Source organism: Mustela putorius, unplaced genomic scaffold (genome assembly GCF_011764305.1).
Source record: "Mustela putorius furo isolate JIRA1106 unplaced genomic scaffold, ASM1176430v1.1 tig00003858_pilon_pilon_pilon, whole genome shotgun sequence".
Classification (NCBI taxonomy): Eukaryota; Metazoa; Chordata; class Mammalia; order Carnivora; family Mustelidae; genus Mustela; species Mustela putorius.
The window spans coordinates 5332665-5345916 of record NW_025422010.1 but is presented as its reverse complement, the minus strand read 5'-3'; the positions used below and the strand labels follow the sequence as shown (position 1 = coordinate 5345916).

Here is a 13252-nt window from a genome sequence, read left to right as displayed (position 1 = left end):
CATGCCCCCTTTTTAAAATTGTAAATCTAATCACGCTGTTTTTACGCCATTAACGTGGAGAGGCGTTGAGGCACAACGTTAAAATTTACACGCATCAATGACCTTAGTTTACAGATAACAGTTTTGACCCTACTTATCTCGGGATGAAAGACCTGAACTATGGAGCTTCCGAGTTTCAGTACAGCAAGTGCCTTGGACTCTCTAGCAGAAATCTCAGGGGATGGACAACGCGCATTTTCTCCCCCAACCATCCTGTACGAGAAAGTCCAGCCAACACAGAATAACAATACCGTAGGGTTTCTCAAGAACAGGGATGGGCTGCCCCTCTCTCCAGATCTGACAGAAGCGAATGTCCTTCTTGAAGGGAGGTATGGCAGAGATTTCCCAAATATGGCAGTAAAGACCCGCCAGTCCCTAAGTAGTAAGATATTGCTCATTTTTAAAACAACTGCAAGGGCGGGGGCTCCCAGGTCCCCCCCCTCAGCCATCTTCTGACGTAGGTAATAGCAGAGAGTGAAAAGTTACAAAGCAGAAAGCTGAAAAACAGTCCCCCAAACAGGATTTGCCGAGCCACCGGCCTGCCAGAGAAGGGCGGGGGTGACCTCTTTCGGCCGCCAGGGGTGGTGGGCGGGCCAGTGTGGAGAACCCCCGCCCCGCGGACGGAATTACCAGCGTAGCCTAAGGAGCGCGGGGCGCGGGGCACGTGTCAGGTTCGTGCCCTAGTTCTTCTCCCCAACGTGCACCGGGGTTGAAGGTGCCCTCTGGTCCCCCCCACCCTGCGCAGTTCCTTAGAGGTCTTGGGCCCTGGCTACCTCTTAGGAGATTGAGGCCACCGCCGTTTCTCGCCGCACAGGCCGAAAGACAGCTCTTCTAATGGCACTCACCAGAGTGACCTGATCGAGCGTGGGTCAGGGTGCCGGAACTCCAGGGGCTCAGGCGAACGTTCGCTCCCCGCCCCTACCGCCCGCACCCTCCTGGGCCCTCCAGCCGCGCCCACTAACAACGTGCTTGCTACTGTCCGTGCGGCTCCGCGCGTCCCTCAGCAGGCCCCCGCGCGCGGCACGACGGGACTCGTAGTTCCGGCGCGAAGGTCGAGAGACCCTCCACTCGCAGCGGAGAGCGGCGTCACGTGACCGTCCACTCCCCGGAAGTGGCGTAACAACACACGCGTGGCGCCGACCGCCGCTTCCGCAAACAGAATTGTAGATGGCTGTGTGGGTAAGTGTGGTGTCTGGAACTCTGGCCATTCTTCTTTGTCTTTAGTCCCTCCGTCGCCCTCGCGATGGAAGGGGCGCTCCCAACTCCTGACATGGGCTCGCTTCGCGCTAGTCCTGTTCCTTCAGTACCGTTCGCTGGAGCTTTTTTTGTGCACTCAACCCGAAGCTAAGTGGGCAGTACTTGTGGGAGTCGGCGTGCTCTGCCGCTCATTCAGACCGACCGAGCCTTACACCCGAGAGCGGGTGCAGCACTAAGAGCTGTCTCGGGCCGCACCTCGGCGGTGCTGAGAAGGCAGGCTGGGGGAGAGATTGTTGGATCCCAAGTAGCGTCTGTGTTGTCTTGAGCTGCGGATCGGAAATGTGAGCTGGAGGTTTAGTAAGAGCTAGGCCGCGCCAGTGACGGAAGAGGGTGATTTTGGCTGAAGATTTCCCTTCTCGCCTCTGTTGCGTCCTCTTAGGTCTCCCGAGTGGACCCCCGTCTAGCTAACGGGTCAGAGTGTAAGGGTTATCCTGCTTGAGGTTAAGCCTCGGGGTCCTGAGGGCTCGGTCGTTCTCTGAGAAACTGAAATGATGGAGACGTGACCTGCCTCAGAGGTGTGACTGTAAAGTCAGGTCGAAATGCCTGTTTGGGTATTTAATGCATTTCCATCTCGTTGTCAGTTTAATCATTACCCTGAGCTCCTTCCTTGAGGATTCTGAGGGGCAGCTCAATTTAGTTGAGAGTTTATTCATTATTGCACTTTGATTCCGTTTTTAACCTTCTTACCCATTTCTGCGGTCCTTTAAAATTCTGTGTGGTTTATTCTGACCTAGACATTTGATAATTTGGTGGCCAGTATTACTACATAATCATTTTAAGTGGTTATACTGAAAATTATGTTTCTGGGTGTGTGTGTGTGTGTGTGTGTGTGTGTGTGTGTAATCTTCCTAGTTTGGCACGTCTTGGTATTTTGTTACCTACACCTTGGGTAGTGAAAACTAATATCCCTTGAAACCCTTCCTGGTTTATAAAGACTTGTTTTTACCCATTCTCTTAAGCAACTTCATTTCTTGTTCTATTCCTTCACTCAAAAGACTTTTCGCCCACCTTTTTTTAACTTTCCGGTTTTGAATTTTGTTGAATCTTACCAGTTTTTGGACTTTTAATCTCCCTTCTCCATTTGGTTGGAATAATACAGCCTAATGTTTTATTTCATTTTATTTTTTTAAAAAGATTTGTTTATTTACTTGACAGAGAGATCTCAGGTAGGTGGAGAGGCAGGCAGAGAGAGAGAGAGGGAGGAAGCAGGCTCCCGGTTGTGCACAGAGCCCGATGCTGGGCTAGATTCCAGGATCCTGGGACCCTGACTTGAGCCCCCCAGGCGCCCCACAGCCTAACATTTTTAAAATGGTATATAGATTGTAAGATTCTTGAAGACTAACCACATAGTGCCTTATTGAGATCCTCTGTAGTTGAAGTATAGTAGAATTGTCAAATGACCGAATAAGTTCCTGTTCCATAGTTTACTTATTTCTCTCTCCCTTCCATTTTACTCATAAGCCTATGAACATTTGAAGGAGACTTAATAGTCATTAAGTTGCAGACTGGGTTTTGAAACTTCTTGTCGAAAGCTATTTCTGCTGTCTTCACTTTCTAATTCTGGCACCCATTATGAAATAAGGATTTCAGAAGTTAACTGCAGGTTCCCAGACTTTTCCTGTTCTTGGTGCCTTAGTCTCTGAATTTTTATTTTTTTAGTATCACTAGGTCAAAAGAAATACCCACCAGTTCTGCTTATTAAGTAGTTTAATCCAAAGAATTTAGTATTTATGTCTTAATAACTACTTAAGAAATAATACACACGTTGAAAGGAAAAAATGTTGGTGTTTAATTTTTTGTTAACCATCAGTGCTTACTAACGGGATGTGTACACCTATTGGGTACTGCACAGTTTCTCAAGCTTTGAAATAAGATTTGACCTTGCCAACTTCATTTCCCGTTTCACATTGATTTCCTGTGGTGCCACCAAAATCTCAGCTTCACAAGTTCTGATAGCATTGAAAGGAATGTAGTGTGGTCTATTCAGTTGACACTGTGCTCTATTTGAAGCTGTATTTGTGGTATCTTCCATATGTCAGATACCAGGGTTTCCCTTAAAATTTTAAAGTGTCCTGCTGTGCCTGTACAAGTTTGTTATAGTGTCCAGCTCACAATTTGGGAACCAAGGCTATAAATTGAGGATCAGAATAGAAATGGAACTAGTGCTTGTGTAATGCCCTCCCCCCAACTTATCAGTCAGTTTCAATGCCAGTAATGACTTTTATGGGTAAGATTGTGTGTATGTTTAGGCATTATAATTAGTACTTCCATATATTCAGAGATTCATCTGTAACATATATCAGTTAATGTTTTCAGTATTCTCACTGTAATGAGATTTTTTAAAAAACCCTAGTTGGTTACTGAAATGAAATGGCTGGCTTCTGGTTAAAATTGATTTAAAGTTTCAGTACTCGTGTTTACCAGTAATACCACATTTTTGCCATTCCAGTGTTAGTTCATGAAGTTTTACTGTCTGTTTAAGTAAGCAAAAATGGAAAATTCTGCAAAAGCAGAGGAGTGTGGAAAGATCTCTCTTGAAGAGGCAAAAGCATCAGTCGATTTGGAAACAGAATCTTCATTCAGTATTAATGAAAACACAACCACTCCTGAGACTGGCCTTTCTGAAAAGGCTTCTATCTGTGGACAAGTAGACTCACCAAAAAAGAGAAAAATGGAATTTGAAGATGATCTTATAAAGGAAAGTTCTAGTTGTGGGGAAGATACTCCAACCAAGAAAAGGAAACTTGATGCTGAAATTGTCCCAGAGGAAAAAGGTTCTGGTGATGATGAAGGCATTTCAAGGAAAAGAAGAATGGAAACAGATGATTTTCCAAAAGATGAACCTTCTACTGGAGATAGCACACAGAAAAAGAGAAAAATAGAACTTGAGGATGTTCCTGAAAAGCAAAAAGTATGTTGAATGTATTTTTTTATTCATAATGGGATGTGTCATTGAAAAGTGGAACTGTTGTGAATATTTTTTATTTAATCTTAAACCTTAAGAATGTTCTATTACTAATAGATAATGTCTTAAGATAGAGTAGGCTTTTAACTCCTGTAATTCAGTTGCTTTTATTTAGGTGAAACTTAATGCTAATTGAGATAATTTTTGTTATTTAAGAACTTATTTCACTAGAAACCTGAAAGCTAGTTTTTATAATTTGCTTTTTCTCAGTGTTTTAAAAAAGACAAGTGTTAAGTTCCAAATGATACACTTTTTTTACTTTTTTATTATGTGTTCATCACTTTCCTGTGTCAGAAATAGAGATTGTGATTTAAAAGATAAATTTCAACATTACACCCCCTTTAATGTGATTCCTTTAACTATATTGTTTCCAGCTTCTCACTGGGGTAGTTACCTAAGCCTGATATTTTGGATGGGTAGTGTAGAACAAGGGACAGCAAGTTATTTTCATCTGGGAATATTATATTACACAGGAATCTGAGGCAGAAGATGAGTTTGGATGGAAGGAGTACTTTAGTGAATGAGTAAAAGTTCTGGCATCAGTCCTGGAGAGTAAAGTGTTAGGCCAGGCTTTTGCCATTGGTACGGTGTGAATCCTTGTAACAGAGAAGAGCTTGTATTATACACAGTTTTCAAACTTTACCAGCAGCAAGACCCTTTATTCCAAGTAAAAATATTAACCCTGATACATCAGACAGGTAAAAGATGAAGCACTTTGGTTGAACAGAGAAGTGTGGGAATTTGAAGCCCTTTATAAACTGTGGCATTTTTACAGAATGCTTGATGTCTTAGGTAGGTAGCCCAAATGGAAACTGTTGGAATACATTAAAAGAAAAAAAAAAACAAAAAACAAAATATTGACCCTGAACATAGCTTAATGAGTTCTAATTCCTTTGTGTGTGTTATCTCATTTAATGCTTACATCAATTTTACATAATAATATAAAAAATATAACTTGTTCCTATTTTATTCTCTTGTAGGAACCCAATCCACTGACTGACATTTATTGAATTGAATAAATCAGAACTCTGGAAGAGTACTGGTTTTATTTAGACATTGAGACCAAAATGATACAGATGAAAGATCAAGATGAAAATCTTAAACCAAGAGATGTTTTTAAAAATAGGGAACAGGAGAGAACAAATCTTATGTGTGATTATAATTAGTGGGATTTTTGTCATCCATCCCATTGCTTATTCAAGTTTACCAATTTCATTTGTATTTTATCCTTATATAGGTCAGATGCTCTTTTAGCTTATTTTTGCCATGTTCTGATTCTTAATTTTGTTTCATTCTTTTATTTTCAGAAGTTAGAAGAGGGACACAGTTCGGCTGTGGCTGCCCACTATAATGAACTACAGGAAGTTGGTTTGGAGAAGCGTAGCCAAAGTCGTATTTTTTACCTAAGAAACTTTAATAATTGGATGAAAAGCGTCCTCATTGGTATGATTGATTGATTTTTGATTTATAGCTTGGAGTTTTTTATTTCTGCTTATGTTTCATTTTTTTTCCCAAATGATTACTCATATGCTAAATTGTTAAGTCTTTCCTTCCTGTTTATTAATTACCAAGTCTTGACTTCATAAAACTGGAGCAACAATTAAAACTAGACCTTCAAGATAATTCTTTTCATATTTACTTTTGGACTACATAAGATATATGAGTTTAATTGATATTAAGTTCATAAGTTAATTGGGCTTTCAAAAGGCAGTATGCTCCTTTTATACGTAAGATTATCTAGTGCTATTAAGTAATTATTCTATTTTACTCTTAATAGTTTTAGAACAGTGATATAATGTTGGATTAAGTATTCAGCTTCTAGTAAGTCAAGATAATGGGCAGGGTCATGATTTTTCATCTCTAGACCTTTAATGAGTCAAAAGGTCATGTGGAAATTTTTCATTGTACTTGTTTTTCTTGTGAAGTGTCTAGGGAAAAATAAAGTTTACTTTGAGACTTGATGAAGACGTTCAACTTTTTGGAGCCTGCATTTTATTTATGGCAACTCATCTTTAGAATTAAAATGGAAATCTTTGGTAAAAATCTGATTCAGAATATATTTATTGCTTTGTATATCTAGTCAGATTCCTTATGTGAGTTTAGAGATTTTTTTTTTAGATTTTATTTATTTGTCAGAGAGAGAGAAAGAGCACAAGCTGGGCGAGTGGCAGTCAGAGAGAGAAGCAGGCTCCCCACTGAGCATGGAGCCCAATGTAGGGCCTTGAGCTGAAGGCAAGTGCTTAACAATTGAGTCACCCAGGCGTCCCAAGTTTAGAAGATTTTTAAAAGCCAGTGGGTTTTGAAGTTTTTTAAGTAAGGTTTTTGGGTTGTTTGGTTTTTTTTTTTAAAAAGCCAGCCTCAGATAAAGTGAAAATGCTTTCATGGTTACACTGGAAAGAATAAGGTGCTAATTATGGGCACTTCCTACTAGTTTTGATGATAATTTACTAATTCTTATTTTACTTATTTATTTAAAGATTTTAAAAATAATCTTTGCACCCAACATAAGGCTTGAAATTAAAACCCCAAAATGAAGAGTCACATGATCTACAGACTAAGCCAGCCAGGCGCCCCAATAATTTACCTTTTTTTTTTTTTTAGACTTACTTATTTTATTTTAGAGCGAGAGTGAGAAAAAGAGCACAAACAGGAGGAGTAGAGGAAGAGGGGGAGAGAGAGAATCTCAAGCAGACTCCCCGCTGAGTTCAGAGCCTGACACCAGGGCTCGATCCCACAACCCTGAGACCATGGCTTGAGCCCAAATCAAGTTAGATGCTTAATTGACTGAAACATCCAGGCTCCCCAATAATTAAAGATACATTATTCATTCTGAATAGTATTAGGAATGGGAACTAGGGTCATTATTTTGAACACATACTAATATTTTCTGTCTCACTTTGTTTTTAATATTCGTGTTTTATTACAGAAATATGATTTATTTGTCTCTACTAGTTTTCAGCTAGGGTAATTGAATGTTGGCTCGTCAACCCCTCCCCTTTTATTTTTAAGGTTAGTATTGTGGCATTTTTAATCTATACTTCTAAGGTAATCTATGGACTCTAGTCCTAATTTCTTTTCATTTTTTCTTTTCCTCTTTTCCTCATCATCCTCAGTAATATAGATAGCTTCTAGGGTATTTTTTTCTGATGTGTCATTTATTTATATGTTTATTCATTGAATAAATATTTTAAGTTCAGCCATATTTTTCACATCATTAGTTGTATTATTTTTATAATCAGGGAAACAGGTCATTTTTTAAAAGTCTTAAGTCAAACTTAGCAAAAATTTTTCTCTCCATGTATTTATACTATTCTTTCCTCCTTCAGCTGTTCAAGCAACTCCCTTCATGGGTGCATTGCTATCTGCACCTGTCTTTCTGGTCCTGGTGTAATCAGTGTGGTCTATGCTACTTCTTTCTCTGGCTTTTAACCTTTCTCTTCTCAATGCCCATTCTTGGTCATTCATTTTTTTCTTTCTTGTTTGTACAGCTTAGTAACTCTTGAATGTGATAAAGGTATCTCTGAGTAATGTTTCATAATGATTTTCTCTCTTACTAGTCTTACTGTATGGAAATAAAGAGATGTTACAGTCGTTTTTTACTTATTCCGTATTTGTTAATGCTATTTTTTAAAAAAGATTTATTTATTTTAGAGAGTGCATGTGTGTGTGCTCGTATGGATTGGGGGAAGGGCAGAGGGAGGGAGAGAGAGAGAGAATCCTCAACCAGATCCCCTACTGAGCTTGGAGACTGATATGCGGCTCAATTCCAAGACCCTAGATTATGACCTGAGCCAAAATCAAGAGTTGACCAGTTAACCAACTGAGCTACCTGGGTACTCTGTTATGCTTTTTTTTTTTAAGATTGATAGCAGAACGTTAAATATAGAACATTTGTGCTTCTATTGAAATTATTTTAAGGTCCTATGGACAGTGAAAGCCAGAAATATTCATATAGAATATATATATATATATATATATATATATATATATTTTAGATTTTGTTTATTTATTTTAAGAGAGAGAAAGCAGGTGGTGGGAGGCAGAGGGAGAGGGAGAAACAGCCTTTCCGCTAAGCAGGGAACTTGACCCAGGGCTTGATCCCAGGACCCCAAGATCATGACCTGAGCCAAAGTTAGATGCTTAACTGACTGAGCCACCCAGGCTCCCTGTGAATATTTTAGCAGTCAAAATGGTACACACATGAAATAGGAAATGTTAAACACAGAGTAATAGAGGAAGAGTAGATCTACAAATTTGTATTATATCAGGTTTTAGAATTGCTGAATACTTCAGTTGTCTAAGAATACTAACATGCCTTTAACTGATATTTGAACCATTTGACTATTGATGTATGGGGTCCTACTAATACTATTCATTGGTTATCAAGGTGATTTGGTAGATTGGGATGAAAGATTTCATTTTTTTGGAGTGCTTTAAGAATTTTCATCACAGTAAAATTGAGAGGTATGTATAGTTTTTGGACTAGTTCTTGTATTGGTTTTGGTGGTAAGCCTGACATCTTTTATAAAAGTCAGGCACTCTTATTATTCCATAATTATTTTGAATTAGTTAGGTATATTATAAGCTAAATGTTTAGTTTTTAGAAAGAGAATACTACAAAAAGTGAGTAATTTTTTTTCATATGAACAAGTGTTGAACTTCCTTGTATTAATTAGAATTTAAAATGTCTGCTATTCAGTGTTTAGTCAAATTCTAAAAATAATCTTCACAAACCTATATGAACTTTCTAAAATATCAGACATATATTCTGATATAAATGAAATGTTCACCAGAAGTTACGAATTAACTACATAAAAGAACATGTAATAGTTTATAATAATGTCAGGCAGGTGTTAGTAGGTATTAGGTGTAACAAACAGTTCATGCTGTAGTAAAAATGGAGAAATGATTATTATGACATTTTTCTCTTTTAGGGGAATTTTTAGAAAAGGTACGACAGAAAAAAAAACGTGATATCACTGTTTTGGACCTGGGATGTGGTAAAGGTGGAGATTTGCTCAAGTGGAAAAAGGGAAGAATTAACAAGCTAGTTTGTACAGGTAAGATAATAATGACATGGGAAAGAATAATTTGTGATCCATCAGGTAATTGGAAAATAAACAGAATCTCAGTATCACATGACACTAAAATATCTTAGAAGAAGATATCTGTGGCTGTGTTTGAGATGGGTGTTTTTTCAAATGAGTTTTGAGATTTTACTGATGGTGTTACATAGTATAGTTAATGAGCCCAGGATAACTTGTCCTCCCTAAAAGGAGGGAAGTAATCAAAGGTGGAGTCATGTAGTCATGTGTAAAGCACAAACTTGAAACTTCCACTGGGCAAAGATAGGACAGTTTCATCATCAAAAAGAATAGTGATTTCAGTGGATTGAAACACATCAAATAAAAGAAAAAAACCTGTTGTTCACCCTTGGAGTAAGCTAGGAAACTTATTCATCATTCTGCAATTCCTAAATTAATGGTTGGGGTATCTTCCTTACCCGATGTGAACTGTATTTCAAGATGACCAAATGGTTGAAAAGGGAAATTCCACTCTATTAAAAACTCAGAATGAATAAGTGCAGTAGCACTGATGAAAGTCACTATTTTCCATCTTTGATGAAATGATAGATCTAAGCAACAATCATAAAAAGTTGCTAAAGCTATTAGGTGAGAGAGGTTGATGGAATTTAGTAACTGAATGAATCAAGCACCTGAACCCACTAATCAGCCTAATACTAAAGTGGGACAAGCAGATGTTATATTCTTCCAATGAGGTGAAGTACATACCACCTGTGAAGTTACCTAAATTAGCACTTAACTTTTTTGGTTTTATAAACACTGTATACCCTTATTTTTAAGATTGGGGACCACAGGGGCTCCTGAGTGGCTCACATGGTTAAGCCTCTGCCTTTGGCCCAGGTCATGATCTCAGGGTTCTGGGATCGAGCCTCGTATCAGGCTCCCTGGTCAGCGGGAAGCCTCCTTCCCCCTTGCTCTCTGCCTGCCTCTGCCTGCTCGTGATCTCTCTCTCTCTCTCTCTCTCTATCAAATAAATAAATAAAATCTTTAAAAAAAAAAAAAAGATTGAGAACCACAGAAAGGTACTGTATATGTGGCTATAGCTGTTGATTATAGAAATTAAAATTGAGAATTAAAATAGTATTTTTATTCATTAAAACATAAAGTTTAGCAAGAAGACTGGCACTTAAAATATTTTTCCAAATACTTTTAGAGTCTGGAATAATAGGAGACAACTGGGTTTTCATACCTGTTTCTGCATTCACTGTGTTGAGATGTGTTATTTGAAAAGTTGTAAGATGAAGGGCTACTTTAACAGTCCTTTCAGATAATTGAGCATATTCATATTTCATACTGTATCCAAACTTCACAGGTAGTAGTTCCTTAAAGATAGTTACAATGTAGCATCTGAATCTGTGTCAGTGAAATTTTTGTATTCTATTATACTTAAATCCATTGGTCTGTCTTGTGCTTTGAATGGATTTTCTGCCCTGCAAGATTTTGTGATATTTGGAAAATAATGTTCACTAAAGTTATGCAGATCTTCTAAATGTTGACATCAAGAAATCACATTTTTTTAATATTAACGCCAATCAGAAAAGTTTTGAGTATTGGGAAGACACCCAGCCCATGGTGGTAGAAGCAAGTGTTTCAAGTTGTAATTCTCACTTGAAATCTCACTTGATTCATTTTCAAGAAAATGTCTGCCAGATTATAAAGTCTAAATAACCAGTTTGTCTGTCAGTGTTGCTTTCAAGTGAAAACACTTGACTGTGAAAAAAACAAAACAAAACAATGAGATACCACCTCACACCAGTCAGAATGGCTAAAATTAACAAGTCAGGAAATGACAGATGCTGGCGAGGATGCAGAGAAAGCGGAACCCTCATACACTGTTGGTAGGAATGCAAGCTGGTGCAACCACTCTGGAAAACAGCATGGAGGTTCCTCAAAAATTTGAAAATAGAGCTACCCTATGACCCAGCAATTGCACTACTGGGTATTTACCCTAAAGATAGAAACGTAGTGATCCAAAGGGGCATGTGCACCCGAATGTTTATAGCAACAATGTCCACAATAGCCAAGCTATGGAAAGAACCTAGATGTCCATGAACAGATGAATGGATAAAGAAGATGTGGTATATATATATATATATATGTATATATATATACACACATACACAATGGACTACTATGCAGCCATCAAAAGAAATGAAATCTTGCCATTAGCGACAAAATGGATGGAACTAGAGGGTATTATGCTTAGCGAAATAAGTCAGACAGAGAAAGACAATTATATGATCTCCCTGATATGAGGAAGTTGAGATGCCACGCGCAGGATTTGGGGACTAGGAAAAGAATATATGAAACAAGATGGGATCGGGAGGGAGACAAACCATAAGAGACTCTTAGTCTCACAGAACAAACTGAGGGTTTCCGGGGGGAGGAGGGGAGGGAGAGGGTGGTGGGTTATGGACATTGGGGAAGGTATGTGCTATGGTAAGTGCTGTGAAGTGTGTAAACCTGGCGATTCACAGACCTGTACCCCTGGGGCTAATAATACATTATATGTTAATAAAAAATAAAAAATTATATAAAGAAAAAAAAGTGGCCAGTATAGCTCACAACACAGTCACACCAGTCCTGTTCAGACTTCACTAGGGAGCACAGATGTTCTGTTACTTTCCATTTCATTACACAGAATATTAAAAAAGAGCCAAGACTTAATAAAATCAACTGTTACTGCTTTATCAAGAACATTTTAAAATGAAATTGGTTTTTCCTCCATGCTAGTTTATAATAGTGAAGAAGATATCAAGTATTACCTGTATCATTTGGTACACTACTAGCTTGTATTCATGATAAGGTGCCAGCTTTACTTTCCAGTGCTTTTGCAACATCATTGCAAATCCCACCACAGGAAAAAGCAAGTAACTTTTTATTAAGAAAAAATAAACTTGATATTTTCAAAGCTGGGCCTTGATATTTTCAAAGTTGGGCCTATAGTTTACATTTTATAATTCAAATTGGAGTCTAAACTTTCTGCATTTAACTTGGAATAAGCATTTAAAAATCATGGTAGAACTTTTCTTTTATCACTATCTATTGAGAGGGCTTTTTATCTTTTTGAAAAATAATAAGGCACTTACATTGGAAGAGATACTTTTTGTTTTAAAGGAAATAGACCTTTTTTGCTCTTACTAAGGATAGATTTCTTGCTAAATGTCTAGATTTGAACCATCTTAGCATTTACATCTTATCTCTGTGGGCCTTTGTTGCCAGTTACTAACGCCTGTCCTACTTCCAGATATTGCTGATGTTTCTGTCAAACAGTGTCAGCAGCGGTATGAGGACATGAAAAATCGTTGTCGTGATAACGAATATATTTTCAGTGCAGAATTTGTAACTGCTGATTGTTCAAAGGTACGGAATGTTTTTCAGTTTGTCAATTTATGTTTAATATTTTTAGTTTGGCTGAGTGATGTGTTTAAAAAGCAGTTAGTTCTTTTAGAATGTACTTTGAAACACTATAAGTCTCAGGACATGTATTTTCAGTTTCAGTTAGAAATTCTATTAATGATAAATTTCCTTAGATGACCCACTGAGTACTTCTGGGGGATTTTTACTTCTAGTAATCTGAAGTTTAGAAATCATTTGTTGCTTTTCTATTCAGACAAGATTTATTTTCCAGTATTTTAAAATAGAACTGAACTTACATTTTGTTTACCTTGTGATTTATTAGGGTAGTTTCCCAATATATCAGAATCTGATGTTTTGCACTTTCCACTTGTTTCTGAATTTCTTAACTATAAAGTTTAATAATTACAGAGGCGTTATGAAAGTGAGAAGGAAAAATGGTAGTATACTGCTAGAATGTTGGAAACCTTTAAAAACACTGGCACTTTTAAAAAGTATCCCAAAGGCCAGCTTTGTGAGTGTTTGGTTTTTTTAAATCACAGTTATTGTT

At 37.9% G+C, this 13252-nt stretch overlaps 2 protein-coding genes across 5 annotated transcripts in view; one reads left to right on the top strand and one right to left on the bottom strand.

Moving 5' to 3' along the window:
- FAM210A (family with sequence similarity 210 member A) overlaps window positions 1-1066 on the bottom strand; it is a 35662-nt gene extending 34596 nt beyond the window's left edge. For 2 of the 4 annotated variants that reach the window (XM_013051370.2, XM_004742651.3), the window contains exon 1: window positions 885-1066. The gene's annotated coding sequence lies outside the window, so the exon portion shown is untranslated. Of the gene's footprint in view, window positions 1-290; window positions 765-812 lie in introns of those variants that run through there. The other 2 variants (XM_004742652.2, XM_045065342.1) reach the window with 2 other exon arrangements.
- A 68-nt stretch (window positions 1067-1134) lies between these two features.
- The window catches only part of RNMT (RNA guanine-7 methyltransferase), a 31004-nt gene continuing 18886 nt past the window's right edge, over window positions 1135-13252 (top strand). Inside the window, exons 1-5 of the mRNA XM_004742649.3 lie at window positions 1135-1218; window positions 3746-4207; window positions 5569-5704; window positions 9196-9321; window positions 12593-12708. Coding sequence (XP_004742706.1) covers window positions 3788-4207; window positions 5569-5704; window positions 9196-9321; window positions 12593-12708 — 798 coding nt within the window. The 5' untranslated portion in view covers window positions 1135-1218; window positions 3746-3787. The remainder of the gene's footprint in view (window positions 1219-3745; window positions 4208-5568; window positions 5705-9195; window positions 9322-12592; window positions 12709-13252) is intronic.